The sequence below is a fragment of the Vanessa atalanta genome, chromosome 18 (assembly GCF_905147765.1).
Source record: "Vanessa atalanta chromosome 18, ilVanAtal1.2, whole genome shotgun sequence".
NCBI lineage: Eukaryota > Metazoa > Arthropoda > Insecta > Lepidoptera > Nymphalidae > Vanessa > Vanessa atalanta.
In genome coordinates this window covers 3,036,570-3,048,034 of record NC_061888.1, presented here as the reverse complement: position 1 = coordinate 3,048,034, position 11,465 = coordinate 3,036,570, and the positions used below count along the sequence as shown (strand labels likewise).

The following is an 11,465-nucleotide window of genomic DNA, read 5'->3' as shown; positions in this document are numbered from 1 at the left end:
TAAGTAGAGTACTGAAAATTTAAAATTATTCTAGACTATTTGTAAAAAATAATGATAATTCATGAATTGAATAAAACGAAAATAAAATATCTTTGTAACTTGACAAAATATATTTAACAAATATATAGATCTACATTCAAAAAACCATGTACAAAATGACTTTACATTACTAGACAGAGAAATAAACAGGATAGTAGTTTACTGTTGTTTTAAATGTGACCTCCTTCCTTTAGTTTAGCGACAAGGGTGTCTACATCGGGTATGATGGAGCCAGCCTGTCTCACTGGAGGATCTTCTACACTGATAACTTTGATTCTAGCGGCTAAGTCAACTCCAAGGTCCTTTGCACTAACTTTCTTCATTGGCTTCTTCTTAGCTTTCTGTAAATAAAAAGAAGTAATTATTATAAAAATCAGTTTCAAGAGTGGAAGACAATTCAAATTACGAGGTAACAATATTTACCATGATATTAGGCAGTGTTGCGTATCTCGGTTCATTCAACCTAAGATCGGCGCTGATTACAGCTGGCATTTTAGTTTTGATTGTTTCTAAACCACCATCGATTTCACGTGTCACTGTCAACCCAGCATCTGACTTTTCTATCTGTAAATAATTACCGAGATAATGTGAATCGGTTTCAGACAAAACAACAACAAACAATATTAAGGCATACCACTATAAATAAAAAAATACATTTTCAGTATCATTAAATTTTGTAAGAAAAATGTGTGTATAGAAAAATAAAAGGTTACCTATTTTTAAATCAAAAAAAAAACTTAAATACATATAAATGTATTTCAATAACATTATCTTTCAATATAAACATGAGTTATCTAATTTATTTTTTAGGTTATTTAACAAAACTTATTATCACAAGGTTATCTAAACACAAATCAAACAGAAGAGATAATACAGCTATTCTTATTAGATTTTTTCCTATTTACTTAATTAAAAGGAAAATTAAATGCTAACTTTTAATGATTACATATTAAATTTTTTCTAAAGAAATAAAAATAATAATAGAATTATATGATACCTTGGATGCAAATGTGCCCTGAGGCCAGTCAAGAAGGGCTGCCGTCATTTGTGCTGTTTGGTTGGAGTCATCATCAATGGCCTTAAAGATATAATAGAATTAATGTAGTCCCAAAAAATAATATTCATCATAATTTATACTATTATAACGAAATGCTATGATATATGAAATTCTTTAACTTACTTGTTTCCCAACTATAATTAAGTCCGCCTTCTCATCCTGTGAGAGTTTGGCTAATATTTTAGCAACATGTAGAGGTTGCAAAGTTTCATACTCAGGTCCTGAAATTTCTACGTGTATAGCCCTATCAGCTCCCATTGCTAATGCTGTTCTTAGCGTTTCCTGTAATACATAATAATAATAATTTTAATTATATAATATTAATACTATCATTTAATAGTTGTCATATAAATTTTGTACACATTATGTGTAGACTATAAATATATTAAATTATATGTAGTTATAGAGTTTTATTATCGATATCTTAATGTTTATTTATATACTTGAGACTGTGCTGGGCCGCAAGACACTGCAATGACTTCACTAGCCAATTTCTTTTCCTTCATCCTTACAGCCTCCTCCACTGCAATCTCATCGAATGGATTCATTGAGTGCTTGACGCCATCGGTTACCACCCCGGACTTGTCTGGTTTCACACGTATCTAAAAATTATTATTATTCTAATTATATTGAATTTAACACATTTAATAAACCATATAAACATAAAGAAAAATATTCAGGTCAAGTTTCAATGTCATGGTATAAGTTTAAACAAAAATAAGGGGATTGTTTCATTTTAAAAGAATTGTCTTAATTAAAAAGTTGTTTCTTTAGGTTTTTTTTTTAATTAAATATATAAATATCATATAGGAATAATAAGTATAACCTTTGAACTCTTATTAAGCTTACCTTAACCGCATAATCAATAACTCTCTTAACACCAACTAGTACACGAGACATTTTATTTTTAAGATTAAAAACTAAACTCAATTATTCTTAATATTTAATTAATAAAAACAAAAACTTGTAATCCACAGTACGAAGTCCAGTCCAGCTTCATATAAACTGGGTTGCCACTTGCCAGTTACGAAGCCACGAATAAATTGACCAATAGTAAAAAACTTAAATAATTAATATATATACATAAACATAAATTATTAAAATTAGCCTTTACTGTAGCTAATTTTATACCATCTGGGTTATAATAATTTTAAGTAAAAGTATAATTATAATATTACGGTTTATGTGTATAAATAAATATCGACGTGTGTTTACGCAGTCGCGTCGGTGATTGAGACTTTTTTAATATAATATATAAAAAATAATTTTTGAGCATTTTGCATTCAATGAGATCCAGAAAATATATCTCCATTTTTTATTTGCTCTTCTTTTTTTTCCTCTCTTACACTTTACAATAAAAGATTTTTGAATCCTCAATATTAACACTATTCCAACAAGAAGAAACGGAAAGAAAGTCGCATAGTTGCTCTTTTTAAATTAACTAGAGTTACAATGACTTTAGCATTCAGAATTATTGTTCTTAATCAGGTCTGCGTTGGAAGCTTAAATCCGATCATCTTCATCTGAGTAATCTTTTAATGAGTAATAAAATTAATTGATCGATTTTATCTTACCAAGCTTTTTTAATTTGTTAAATGAGGGTAAAGGGTTATTTTTATTTCTAGTATTAATAGTATGTATAACAGCTTTTATGGAATACTTATGCATACTTTTCCTTAAAAACAGTATATTATCATAAATTTAAACTTTAACTATACAAGGCACAAATTCGGTCTCAAGTAGAGTCCTTTCTGTGGGAGCTCCAGATTACCAATAATTTCTAGTATTTATAATATTTGACCATATTCAACGCATGCGGCTCGAATTCTTGACGATCACGCTCTTTCCATTCTGCTTGATCCTCCAGCTTTGCGTAGATGTTGGATCACTTGTTTAGGACTGACTGGACTTGTTTGGATTAATCCTAGTTTAAAACCTGCTGAATTTCACCTTCGGACATCGCGTCAGAAATTGAAGTCTGTGAGTTATCGAATTATTGTTTGATTGCATAAATTACACTGTTAAGCTTTCCTTCTAGGCCATACAATAAAGTTTGGAATATTAGAAAGACTGTCGACTCAACAATCTCAAGCCTTTCGTTATGCAAAATAACTGCGAAACAATTTAACTTGAAAATTGTTAGGGAAAATAACATACAGTTCGTCTTTTTTTATTTACTTTACTTAGATTATTTAACTCAACTGATGACAGAGCACTGCTGCGTGATAGTTGTCATTTGCAAACATTCAAATGTCACAAGGCTTATTAACAAAATTGTTTACATATATTTAAAACAGCAGAGGCCCTAAAATGAACCTTGTGGTACACCCATTTGTTCCAGAATTCCATATCATTTTGCCCGTTAATAATAACATTCAAAACCCATTCATTCTTTATTACTAATTTTATTTAGAAATTTCTTTAGAAAGATTACTTGATGAGATAACTTTGCGTAAGCCCATCTGGGTAGGTATCATCCGAAAGCAGTAATAAGTACTGTTCTTCCGATTTGAAGGCTGAGTGAGCTAGTCCATATATAGGCACATGGTAGTTTTAACACACATTTTAGCTCTCAATGTTGGTGGCGCATTTTCATAGTGGCATTTTTTAAGGTATTTTTCATTGGAAGGAGGCTTGACATAGAAACTATATCATTCTTTAAAAAGAGGCTGAAATTATTATATTCTTGGAGCTAGTACTACGGAATTATTAGTACTACAGAATTATTTTAACAAAGCAACTAAGCTTTAGGTAACATGACATGTTTAAAATAATATTGTGCAAATCTATGTTGATATTAATTATTGTGTTAAAAACAGTGACAACAATTGGACGACGTTGTGCTAAAATGTTCACACGCAAGATTTAAATCATTTTTAAAACAGAATCATTGATTCAACCATGTGGTGTTACATTACTTGAAGCATTTTAATTAATCATAGTGACTAGCTGATATTCTGTTATCTCGTGATGAAATATTTATGAATACTGTAGTACATCGTAATATAGTTTGGTGTATTTACTCTGCATCGCCCTTCTGCTATTCGTCGATGTTTTAGACCACAAGTCTAGGATTCAAAATATAAGTGGGCATTATTTATAACTTAAATTGATTTTCTGTCAAACTATACATATCAGTGATAACAATGGTCATTACTAAAATTAATGTTTATAAAACAAAATAAAAGACAACGGATATTTTTTTAGGTAATTTATGGTCCAGTCACATAGATACACTATGAATACCACGATCATTATACTTATAATATTATTATTACAATTAAGAAAAATATGATTAGAACTTGAATTCTTTGTATTTTTTCGCTTGCTTGGAATCTGTATTTTGTTGCCGTTTTCGTTTGTTCTGTAATAAAAGATTTTGAAATTAGAATTTGCAAACAATTAACAGTCCCAAATGATAAGTCGAATGTTTCCAACGAAGCGCCCGTACCTTCTGCCGGGCGACGTGGTCGGCCAACATGTCGGACAGGTCCTCGCGGCCCTTGGGGCGGTGCTCGCGCAGGTGGCGCTCGTAGCGCGCCGCCACGGCCTCGGGCTCCAGCTCCAGCTCGGACGGGTCCAGCGTCACCTCCACGCCGCCCGCGCCCGCCTCGCTGCTCGCGCCCGTGCCCGCCGCGCCCGCCGCCGCGCGCTTGCCTGCCGCACACACACACACACCGCCGTCACTCAAGCTGAACGACTTGACTATGACTATATTATTTGAGTCAATCGCACTTTTTTCTCCCTTTTCTCGTAATTTGTGCTTGACTCGCATTAGTAGCTTCGTAAGGCGTTGGTACAAAACAAATTTTCTGTCTTGTATAAAGTATTATAACTCATTATAGGTTATGAAATATTTCTTAGAAATAATATTTAAATATATAGAAACCGCTGAGGTCATACCGGGGTTCGCCGCGTTGATATCGTACACGTGAGTGGAAGCCATCATGCCGGCCGTCAGCCCCACGCGTCTCTCGGGCAGTACTTGGTATAGAGCTGGTGTATCACCACTATAACAGAAAATATTTTATTATTATATAACTTACAACAATGTTAATTCTCATTGAAAATAAATCATGTATATAAAAGTTATTTTATCATTATCACCACATTTTCTAATCAAACTATTAACCCCAAGCCTTGACTAGCTCGACTCCTCCTATTTAACTTGTACGCGAATTCGTCTCCCGACCATGATTTAGAGAGTTAGTTATAAGTATATAAGCATAAAAGTAAAGCTACCCCTCGACGTCCGAGTCCAGCTTCTTCTTGCGCAGCTCGATGGTGTCGGGCGTCTCGACGCCGGGCGGCACGGAGCTGATGCCGAGCGGCGTGACGAGCCCCTCGCCCGGCGTGGCCACGCCCGCCGACACCTCCGCCTCGCCGCCCTTCTCGCCCTCGTCGGACTCCTCTGTGGAAAAATAAAGAGATTTTTTTACATACTATGCAATAAAAACTATTATTCTGTTGGTAGTGAAATAATTTTAAGCCTATTCATATATTTTTTAATAATTTTGGATTATTTGCAAAGATTACCTTCTTCGGATTCCTCCTCAGATTCAGACTCCAGTTCGCCCCACATTGTCCTATCGATATCGAGATCCTCAGCATCCTGAGAACAAACATTATAATATGTTAAACTGAATTCCTAAATGAATTTATTCCAGATTATTAATAAGAAAAACCACCACTGCCCTGTTACAATTTGCATGCTTTAAGTAAAATATAGAAAATAAGAAATTATCTAAAATATCAGTTTGTTTAAAAAAAAAATAGAGAGATTGTCTTACTAATATTACTTAATTTTTTTTCTAATACTTTCACACCGATTCAACGCCCTAAAAGGCATTACTACAATGTTATAAAAGCAAAATGAATTACATCTTGTCCGAGGCTCTGGTGGCCGAAGACGTCTCCGTAGAGGGGCTTGCCCGTCTCGTCGACGGGCGGCTTGCCCCAGCCACCAGCGTGGTAGCCGAAGGCGCAGCCCTCGGGTATGGGCGCGTTGAGTCCGGGGATCTTTAAGTTGGGGTACGAGGGCGGCGGCCCGTAACGCTGCTGCGCGATCAGCCACGGGGGCGGCACCTACAATATTATAATATTGTGACACTGACATTACAGGCATAGGAGACATAACAACTAAGTCCAGACTTCTATTGTTTTCTGGGTAAGAATTTATTTATTTTCAAAGAGTTGGCACATGAATTATATATATAAAAATATTTTTATTGATATTATCAAGTTATTATTATTTTATAGATTATACCTTATGTGACCCTGGACCGACGGGCATACCGAGCGCAGTGCGCAACTCTTCGGAAAGATCACCTGGCTTCTTCTCCCGGAGCCGAGTCTCGAACTCCTTACCCTCGTAATACAAGTCACCGTGGATGGTCATGCGGGGTTTTGTTTGCCATCTATGGGAAAATATAACATAAGTTTAATAACAATATCAATTAGAAACATATCATTCATGAATGATGAATTTTAACAATAAATAAAACTTACCAAATTAACTTACAATATTTGTTTCAAAATTGTTCTTGAACCCTAAAAACCTGATTAAATTGACATTTACATTGATCAAGTATTCAAACTTGACCTAATGGATCAAAAAATTCAGAAATTCAGGAAAATTCCATTTTGTGATCGCATTACAAGAATTTATTTGCAGGCAGAAAAAATATGATATTGACAATACTTGACATAGGAGATTAGTTTTACTATATATTTATATGACTTCCTAGATTCACCGTGTTATTATTAATAAGCTTAATATTTTACATAGTGTACTAGACTGTAGAGGGAAACTAAAAACAGCGGCATTTGGATACCAAGCATTTTACAATTTTGTTTATTTAAATATTTTAACTATTAGGGATGTTATCGTTACATAGTATAAAACAAAGTCGCTTACCGCTGTCTGTCCCTATGTATGCTTAGATCTTTAAAATGCACAACGGATTCTGACGCGTTTTTTTTAATAGATAGATTGATTCAAGAGGAAGTTTTATTTGTATAATACATGAAAAATATAATAGAGAAACACTGATATTTACGTTAGAGGTTTCTAAAGTGATGTCGTAATTAAACAATTTTTTTTGCGCTTACTTTGCAAACGCTGGCTGAGCCCTACGATGTAGATCAAAATAATGTACTACAGTATTGTATACCTCAAAAAGTTCTTCAATAAAGTCCGCGATGGTATATATGTCTATCTCTTAGGGATAACCCACGTTAACTATTTTTTATCCTTTACTTTTTACGAGAAATTTTTTAAGCGATTTTAAGCAAATACACAAGCTTTGACCTTGGCAAAGCAAAAATCAACCGTTATCGGCTCGGTTCGCCGATTAGTCGGTCTCTGTACCACCGACTAATCGGTTAGTAGGCTAGTCGACCAAAGTTATAATCGGCACATCTCTACAATTAACTAATTTCGTATAATACTATGCAGAAACAAAATTATAAATATCTTTTATCGGTTACGGATAAATTTTTACGAATATCCGATAGTTTCGGGTACAGAGCTCCCTGATACATCCCTGATTTGCATAATGCTTCATTAGTAAATTATGACGCTTTTTACACTTTTCAATATGAATGCAAATAAAATGAAAATAAAAAAAAATAAAATGCTCTAAGACTCACTTGAAGAATGCGTCATGCAGTTTCTGGTAATCAATGTCGATCTTGCCGAGCTTGGGTCGCGTGCGCTCGCGCATCTTGGCCTTTAGAGTTTTCGTCTCCTCTTTGTCCTGCAGGGAGGCGCGCATCTCCATAATTCCTGTCTTTTTGATGAAGTCCGGCAGGTCAAATGGAGGCTTTTCTATACCACGCTTGCCTTGTAAATACTAGAAAATAAAGTAAAGACATTAAAATAAACTACTAATATTAATAATTTGCAGCTCGTCAACTCATATGAGACAAAATCTCAGGGCTTATGAGCACTTGTTGTGTTACTCAAGCAATCAAGGGTAGATTTTAGTTAGTTTTTTAGTATGCCATTCATTCATTATTACAGATTACTTTATATTATCTTTTGTTTTATAATCGAAACTTGCACCCTTAATATCTTATAATTGAATGCCTACAATAAATTGCTATAGCAAAGTGCATGTTGCACATTTTTTAACAACATCTGTCATAGTGTACCTTCCGCTTGTAGCACCAGTGTCTGGGCACTTGCACAGTGTTGCGATGCGCCTTGAGCTGCACCAGCAGGCGAGGGTCGCGCGCAGTCACGTCGTACATCTCCACCACGTCGGGCCGCGCCACCAGCTGCTTCAGCTCCGCCACCGACAGCCGCGACAACTTCTTCAGTTTGCGCTTCGACAGACGATCCTTTTCGTCCGCTGCGTGCTTCTGCAGGTTTTAAATTTGTACATATTAAGGATAAGCAGTAATAACTCGTACATACAGTGCCAAAATATTATAAAGATTGTATCTTAAAATAGATTTTTTGAATGCCAACATATGCGTGTTAGTACTGCTAATATAAATAAACTTCAATATGTGCATTTTGTCAAACTCACATATTTTAAAATTTACTGGTCTGTGTAATCTGAACATTTTTTTTTAATTATAAACTTGATACAACATCATGGGAAACTTGATATTTTTGAGAACGGCAATGTGGTGTAACTTGACAATAAACTCACTAATTACAATTACATAAGCAATTATTACCTCAACGGCTTCCTCATCAGCTGCAAATTGATCTGTGACCTTTTCCTGCACCTTGCTGCTTGGTTTGGGAGCATCTTTACCAAATTCTTCTTTTATTTCTTCCTTTATCTCTGTGATTTTAAATGCTTCTAGAATACGATGAAATTGTCGATACATTGGTTCCAATTCGTGGAATTGAATATTTTCTTGGATGTATCTGTAAATTTAAACATACTTGTTTGTTAACACCGGCATTTACTTAAAATTCGAATTAAAGAATTACTTATTGGTAGTCAAATAGGTAACTACAGATATAAAAAATACTAATTAAAAGAAACTTAAATAGACTTTTTTCTTTACATTTTATAAATGTTAAACTTACTCTATTTCAGCTTCTTTCTCATTTTCTTTTTCACTAGATTTTTGAGAACTTTCCTTATCTGTAATGTCTGCTTCTTTATTTTCGGTCTCCTTTCGCTTCTGCTTGGCTGCCTTCTTCTTCTTCTTCTTGCGTTTATTCTTATTGGTTTTATTGGCTTGCCCCTATAATATTCGTATTATGCTTATAATCAATATATATTAATATGTGAAGCAATAACTTTGTACCCCTTTATTACCAAAAAGAAGCGCATGAAGGTGTATGAAATTTGGCACTATTTAAGTTTATGTGCAAAAAAGCTAATATTTTTTTAAAATATACATTAGAAATCCATTAAAATAATGAAAAAGACAACACACTATGCTAAGTTTAACGCATACATGTTTATCTAAATTTAGTTTACATATATGAAATATTCATACATTTGATTTTTTTTACTGTAGTAGCGACAAGATATTGTTCAGTTGAACCTCATTTTTCGTAAGTATTTTTCAAATCAAAGCATCTTATATTTTATTAGCAATGAATTACGGTCGAATTTTGACCAGTGAAGGAACACTTGTAATAATAAATCTGTAAAATTTGTATGAACAATGTATAACAAGCTTTAATTTATGATTCAAGCTGCTAGGGAATAAAATAATTGACCCTCATTGGTAGATGCATTCAGTTAGAGAAAGAAGAAATTGGAAGTGAATATCATGCAATGCAATGGAGCTCACTGTGTGGATTGGTCTTTAGTTCTACTAAGTTCTTAATTGAAAGCTAAATGGAGATCTTTACCTCCTGCTTGGATATGACTGGTGGTAAAGGTGCTTCTGGAATGTTTTCTTCATCTGAAGCTCCATCTTCTTCAACATCATACTCAGCACTAATCACTGGGGCTGGAGGTACCTCAGGTTCCTTTTCAGTTTCTGTATTTTTATAGTAAAATTAGCAAAATAAATGAAACAGAGTATATATTGTTTTTTACTTATACATTACGGCAATACTTGCTGGATGTAGCTTAACAAGCAATCTGCAGTTAAGTTTTACATCATCTTACCATACTCTCTAGCTCTCATATTATTTGAGCCTTACTTTATATACAGGTTAAGATTTACATAGATATGATAATCAATATTTTAATTTAAATTTTATTATAAAAAAATATTTTAAAACAAATACACAAAATAAAAAATATTCATAAAATCAACATTACCTATTTCTTTTTCAGTTTGTTCGCCTAATGCAGCTTGTCTCTGATCTTTATATGCTAAGGCCTCTTCGAGAGCTTTGGGTAGTATTACACCCCCTACTGCTGCTAGAGGTTTGTTTCTGAACTCTTCGGGAGTATCTATTTTCATAGTTAACAAGGATGGTAATGAAGATCCAGAAAGACCATTGTCACTATTTTCTTCATCATTATCTTCAACATCGTCATCATGATCATCCCAGCCTGGTGGGCCATCTCCTCTCCCTTGCATACCCCATCCCTGTGGACCATGACCCTCCCATGGTCCCATATTTGGACCCATACCAGGGGGCCCCATATTAGGTGGTGGACCCATACCAGGTGGGCCTATATCCATTGTTTGATTAAAATTGCCTTTTATACTAGGCATCATTGCAGGAGGCATTCGAGGTGGTAAGCCTGGAGGCCCCATTGGTGGCGGACCCATTCCCATACCGGGGGGTCCCATTCCAGGGGGTGGTGGGGGACCCATACCCGGCGGACCCATGCCCATCATGCTTGGCGGTGGTCCCATTCCGGGCGGTGGAATATTTTGTCCACTCGTTGAGCTTACTGTCGGCATAGTACCAGGAGGTCCCACAGTTGGAGGAGCCATTGGGCTTGGCGGAGGCATTGGGGGAAAGCTTGGCATTCCCGGTGGCGGTACCATTGAGCCGCTATTGTTAGATGTATTCGTGCCCGGTGGACCGTCCATTTTTATAGCTTTTTAACTCCGGTTTTGATATTCAACAATAATGAATTAATAACATTATTATTTTCAGAAAACAACAAATTAAAAGGATAATTTGATAAATACAAAAATACACAATAATATAAATTTAAGGTTATTGACTTTGACAATTGACACTTCTATTATCTATTAAATAATAAGCATTTAGCACAGACTCAACAAATTCGGAGTATACAACCGGGTATAGACATTACAAACGTGGTATGGCGAATCGGTACATCACCACACTACATTTTTGGTAAATAGGCACTTTTTGAAGATTGAATAGTCCTATTATCGCGTTTTGTGCGAGTTCTTTGGTCTTACATTTTGTTGTCGAACCAATTATGGAGTTAATACGAAGATTTGCATTTGATAT

General features: G+C 34.8%; 2 protein-coding genes across 2 annotated transcripts; both read right to left on the bottom strand.

Annotated features, from left to right (window-relative positions):
* Positions 1 to 87: 87 nt before the first annotated feature.
* Positions 88 to 2,107, bottom strand: LOC125070884 (electron transfer flavoprotein subunit beta). The gene is made up of 6 exons (XM_047680886.1): positions 1,946 to 2,107; positions 1,540 to 1,698; positions 1,220 to 1,378; positions 1,037 to 1,117; positions 463 to 603; positions 88 to 380 (listed from the first exon to the last, which is right to left on the bottom strand). The coding sequence occupies exons 1-6, from the start codon at positions 1,994 to 1,996 to the stop codon at positions 210 to 212; spliced, it is 762 nt and encodes a 253-aa protein (XP_047536842.1). The 5' UTR covers positions 1,997 to 2,107; the 3' UTR covers positions 88 to 209.
* A 2,191-nt stretch (positions 2,108 to 4,298) lies between these two features.
* LOC125070984 (splicing factor 3B subunit 2) lies at positions 4,299 to 11,214 on the bottom strand. The gene is made up of 13 exons (XM_047681025.1): positions 10,345 to 11,214; positions 9,927 to 10,057; positions 9,147 to 9,307; positions 8,786 to 8,981; positions 8,252 to 8,461; positions 7,748 to 7,950; positions 6,363 to 6,513; positions 5,978 to 6,181; positions 5,633 to 5,708; positions 5,339 to 5,507; positions 5,000 to 5,106; positions 4,548 to 4,753; positions 4,299 to 4,460 (listed from the first exon to the last, which is right to left on the bottom strand). Exons 1-13 carry the CDS (start codon positions 11,069 to 11,071, stop codon positions 4,392 to 4,394), a joined length of 2,610 nt encoding a protein of 869 aa, XP_047536981.1. The 5' UTR covers positions 11,072 to 11,214; the 3' UTR covers positions 4,299 to 4,391.
* Positions 11,215 to 11,465: the final 251 nt, after the last annotated feature.

Excerpts from the sequence above, each read along its gene's own strand:
- LOC125070884 (XM_047680886.1), bottom strand. The coding sequence starts at position 1,996 with ATGTCTCGTGTACTAGTTGGTGTTAAGAGAGTTATTGATTATGCGGTT. Across the intron at positions 1,118-1,219 it reads TAATTATAGTTGGGAAACAA|GCCATTGATGATGACTCCAA; the intron begins GTAAGTTAAAGA and ends TATATCTTTAAG. Across the intron at positions 381-462 it reads CAACACTGCCTAATATCATG|AAAGCTAAGAAGAAGCCAAT; the intron begins GTAAATATTGTT and ends TTTTATTTACAG.
- LOC125070984 (XM_047681025.1), bottom strand. The coding sequence starts at position 11,071 with ATGGACGGTCCACCGGGCACGAATACATCTAACAATAGCGGCTCAATG. Across the intron at positions 8,982-9,146 it reads GAGAAAGAAGCTGAAATAGA|ATACATCCAAGAAAATATTC; the intron begins GTAAGTTTAACA and ends TTAAATTTACAG. Across the intron at positions 7,951-8,251 it reads ACTGGTGCTACAAGCGGAAG|TATTTACAAGGCAAGCGTGG; the intron begins GTACACTATGAC and ends TTTATTTTCTAG.